The following is a 4,879-nucleotide window of genomic DNA, read 5'->3' as shown; positions in this document are numbered from 1 at the left end:
AGTTGAGGAGTAGGGTGCAAAGATCGGTGCTATCGCAGGCAATTGGCAGGAACATGCTCTTCTACACATTAGCTTTCAAACTAGAGGCCGGTCCAAACGGGTGCAGGATTTCTCGCGTAGTGAGGATGTCATCTGTGGTTGGAGCAATGAAAAGAGCTGCATCATCAGTGTAGAGGCCGACGTGGAGACGAGAGATCGGCAAGCAGAGGGGAGTCGGAGCACCAACAGAGTAACCCCGGGCAAAAAGCCAGTGCAGCGGGGCAATGGCAATGGCTAAGAGCATTGGGGAAAGAGGGTCTCCTTGGCACAGCCCTTGCTTGTGGAAGAAAGGCAGTCCCCGCTCCCCGTTGACCATGATCCGAGACGAGGCCGAGCCCCAGAGAATAGCCATTAGATCGCACCAGCGGGGACCAAAGCCCATTTTAGTCATGAGTTCGAACATGTACCCCCAAGAAACAGAGTCAAAAGCGGCAGCAATGTCCAGTTTCAAAACGAGTGCAACAGACTTTGATTTGTGTAGTGATCTGACGGCGTTTTTGTTGTACAAAAAGTTATTTTGAATGCTTCAATGACAAAAGCAGTGAGAGGTCGCGTCCGTCCTGAACTGTCTTTAATATTGCGTGACGCGCTCTACAACGGTATGAATGTTAGGCCGGTGTTTCTTTTCAGGTTTTCTGGTGAAATACGGCAGTCGGTGCGAGATGGATACGCACATAATTCTGTTGATTTTCTTCACATGGTCTACGTACACATGCAAAGTAGCGATAGGCTGGCTTGGTCGATGTCGATCAATAAACACAACCCATGCCCTATCCTTGTCGGCACGACAAAGCTGTCGGTACGTACCTGTCATACATATAAATGCAGCCATGGAAGTGCGGTGGCACAGCCAGAAACTGCAGATACAGTGTACAAACTAATAATGTTCATACGATCAGCCCGATTTTGCTGACTAGCATTCATTTTCGAGATTGAACCAACAAAAAATGAATTTCATGGGAAAACTCCGTTAGCTTTAGGGACAGAGAGGAAAGTTTCTTGTCATCAGAATATTTTGTGCTCTTTGAGCAGGCCAAAAAATGGTGACCAATATATAAAAAGCAAAATGAAACATGATATGAGCACTTAAATTTTCTTTTCTGAAAGTATGCCATATTTTATTATAGAAGGAGAAGCAAGTCACGATTTACAAGATAGCTATCGTCAAGACGGAACACATATTTTTTCGGAACACAGTACACACGCACACGCTCATATGCTCACACTTATCAGCACCCCCGAGAGATTGAGCTGGTACATCATCTTGATGATTGACGAAGTCGACACAGACGCCTTCGTAGTTGACGGAAACGTCTCCTTCCACTAAACGCACATTGCCGGAAGGCCTGAAATATTCAGAAAAATTTGAGAGTCAGTGTCAAGCTACGATTTGAACCCTGTTAGGTTGGGGATACCACTGCTCTCCTAACCATCCAATCATAAATTAATTTATGACGGAACACATATTTAACATTCTAACGCCTTGTTCGACCCCTCAAACTCCGCTAATCACATAAGGATGCAACCCCAGAGCCTTTGGCCAGCGACCAAAGATGATGGTTAACAATGATCTGGGTGCTCAACTCCCCTTGCTTCCGCTGTTGATTTACGTTCCCAAATAACCTCGCGCTTCCTTGTTTTCATAGGCTCCAAGATGTTAGCATGACAAGAGAATCAGCCACGTTGTTTATTACTCCCTCCGTCTCATAATGTAAGACGTTTTTTGACACTACATTAGAGTCAAAAAACGTCTTACATTATGGAACAGAGAGAGTACATATTTTGAACTCTGATACAAAATGTTGTACATTAAATATGGACCGACATAACTTAAACACTACTATGTTAATAATTCTTAGATTCCTAGCACTACGTTATAGTAGAACTAGCTCTACTCTGAATAGTGATGGCGACGGTAGTCGTCGAAGTCCTCTCAGAGGAGATGTCCATCACCCCTCCTTCGGAGGAGCAGTCTTGTGGTCAATGCTAGTACATCTACTCCACGACTTCACCTCTTCCTCCTTGTGGAAGAGTTAGTCGAAAATCGCATCAATCTCGGTGTCCCTCTTGTGCTCCCGCTCAAGCTCCTGTAATCTTTTGCGCTAGTCCTCCTTCGACTCGAAGAATGCTTGTATTCTTGACTATGAGCTACGGATCGGTCTCGACGAGCATCACCACATAGGTTTCATCGTCGGCCTCGGCCTTGAATTGCGCCTTGACCTAACAATACTCCTCCTCATCAAGGGAGACGACTGTAATGGAACGGGCGAGGAAATATCCGTAGGGTGCGTCGCCGGAAAATTGAGCACTGCCCGACCCGTAGTGTCATATGCGGACGCCACCTCCTCTGCGGTGTTGAAGGTGCCCAGCCACACTCGCGCGCCCGTGCCCAGGTTCTAGATCTCTGCCGCATAGTGCTCGACAGCTGGAGCCTGATGTCGTGCTATGATGAGGAGGAGCTTTGGGGTCAGCGCGTCAGCAGCTAGGACATCTCCCACGGTAGCGGAGGAGCTCGGGGTGACTGACACAGCGAGGAAATGAGTTGAACACAAGTTTTTTTAGTCGAATACGAGTTTCTGGCCATAATTGCTTAGATATGGCATCTTGAGTGAAACTTCGTGTCCTCGCTTTCATAGGGTGAACCCAATGATGTCCGGGCAAGGGCGCAACTCCTTAAAGGTTGTTGCGGAAATAGTGATTTAGTTATTGGGTGTTTTCTTTTCTCATTCTTGTTGCGTTTTCATCAATCTTTTCCTTGTCATGTAATAAGTGAATATTTTGGCCTCAATATCTTGCATGTAGTTATACTAAATCGGCAATAATAAGTAGGGATCGGTGAAAAATAACTTCTGGTTGTGTGAGGCTGGGAGGTTTTGACTTCCTTCTGAAAATAAATCATTTCAGCACGGTATTGAGGAAAATCGCAAGGGTGAGCAGGTGCAGGGGCACGCACCTGTCCAACCATGCTCAACCGCATGATTGCTTCGCAGTCCAAAAAATGGTTGTATTTTGCATAAGGTCATATCAAGTTTTAAGTTTTAAACTCCAAAACTTGCTGATTTTGCCATTTATTTCTATCAAGTTTCAGCACTTGAAACTTGTTAGAAGTTTTAAAAACTCGTCAAAACCCATTCAAAGGTCGTCTTTTAATTTAGACTTTTGATTCAAAAGATACAAAAAATCAAAATTAAAAGCCCAAAGAAAAATAGGTTCGGTGCTCCGCACCCGCGTGTCACAATTCTCTTGTACTCGAATGAAAATTTGCCATTGACTTACTCTCGAAAAAAATTACCAGCCGGATAAGGGCAGAATAGTCAAGTGCAAAATGTCCGGGGCTTACTTCCGCAGGGGTGCCTTGCAAGGACGCCTCCTGCCTTTAAATTGGCGGCAACGTGCCTCCCGTGTACTGCAAACCACATCACACACTCCCATCCCACCTCCACCACCGCGGTACGTACCGTTTGCGATCAAAAGAAAGTCGAGCCATATGGCGAAGGCCGCAGCGATGCTCGTGCTGGTGGCGCTAGTGGTGGCGGCGATGGCAACGGGCGGAGCGGCGCAGTGCAACGCGGGGAGCCTGGCGGTGTGCGCCTCCCCGATCATCAGCGGGGCCAAGCCGTCGACGACGTGCTGCAACAACCTAAAGAGTCAGCGGGGGTGCTTCTGCCAGTACGCGCGCAACCCCGCGTACTCCAGCTACATCAACAGCCCCAACGCCCGCAAGACCCTCACCAGCTGCGGCGTCGCCGTACCGAAGTGCTAGTAGCCGGGCCTCCACCGCCGCCGGCGTGCTAGGCAGCGCCACGCTGCCTATTGCTACTAGTACTACGTAATGTACTACTACTACGTACGAGCTCCTACCATGGCTGCTGGTACGACGTCGGTCGAACAGCTCCGTCCGAACCGTGTGTTCATGTATCTTTTTTTCTCTCCAATACAATCGTGTGTTCATGTATCGTATGCAAGAATAAAATGGTGTGTACGTGTTGATCCAGCCTCTGCGTAGTTTGTTACTCATTTCTCAATTCTGATCGATAGATGTCGATCGATCTCGTGTAATTTCTGTACCTCCGACAATATATATCCGCATCTTAACAAAAAGTTGCTACTATATTGCTAGGTCATCAGGTCATGGTCAGCTGGTCACTGCATCACTAAATGGACAGTACATGTATGGGCAAGCAGATGCCACTCAACGCTTACACTGTTGTTGATGTGGATGGCCAGCTGAGCCAATTAAGAGCCCATTCAAGACCAAACATAATCCTGTCGAGCCATTCATTATAAACCTGTACCGTTGGCCCGCGTGGACCTTCAATGGCCGTGACCGTCATGACTCTGAAGCTTCGTCTCTCCGTCGCGTGATGGAGCTATGCTTTAGGATTTCGTAGTCCACAGGAGACACCCGCACAGTGACTTTGCAACCAAGGCAAACACTGGCGTGGTTTCTCAACATCGAAATATGAACTTTCATAGCTCTCCCCGTTCATGAACTGCGGGGCACACGATAACATCTCAAAACGGAATCTGTGAACGCGTCGACACGTCACATCCGTACACACTGATAGAAAAACCAGTCATCTAATTGTAAACGTCCGGAGTGGCGGAGTTGGTACCCGGCGAGCCGGGGCACCTGCCCAGGCTCTTACGCTTCAGTGTAACTACTCTCCATCCCATAATAAAGCTTGAAAAACGTTTTCATACGGCAATGCTACACGTACAAACGATTTAAAGGTTTTTACAGGATGGTTAACCTTGATTGGTCAATAGACGAACGGGGCGGCCCACCCCCTGAAAATCAGGGGAGGAGAGGTTTGTGATTGGTTGTTAGATGGAAGGA

General features: G+C 47.5%; 1 protein-coding gene across 1 annotated transcript; it reads left to right on the top strand.

Moving 5' to 3' along the window:
• The first annotated feature begins 3,433 nt into the window (after positions 1-3,433).
• On the top strand, positions 3,434-4,158 carry LOC123123130 (non-specific lipid-transfer protein 2P-like). The gene has a single exon (XM_044543583.1). The coding sequence runs from the start codon at positions 3,527-3,529 to the stop codon at positions 3,800-3,802; it is 276 nt and encodes a 91-aa protein (XP_044399518.1). The 5' UTR covers positions 3,434-3,526; the 3' UTR covers positions 3,803-4,158.
• Positions 4,159-4,879: the final 721 nt, after the last annotated feature.

This window comes from Triticum aestivum, chromosome 1B (assembly GCF_018294505.1).
Source record: "Triticum aestivum cultivar Chinese Spring chromosome 1B, IWGSC CS RefSeq v2.1, whole genome shotgun sequence".
Classification (NCBI taxonomy): Eukaryota; Viridiplantae; Streptophyta; class Magnoliopsida; order Poales; family Poaceae; genus Triticum; species Triticum aestivum.
Note: the sequence above shows the minus strand (reverse complement) of the source record. Positions and strands in the feature narration are given on the sequence as shown.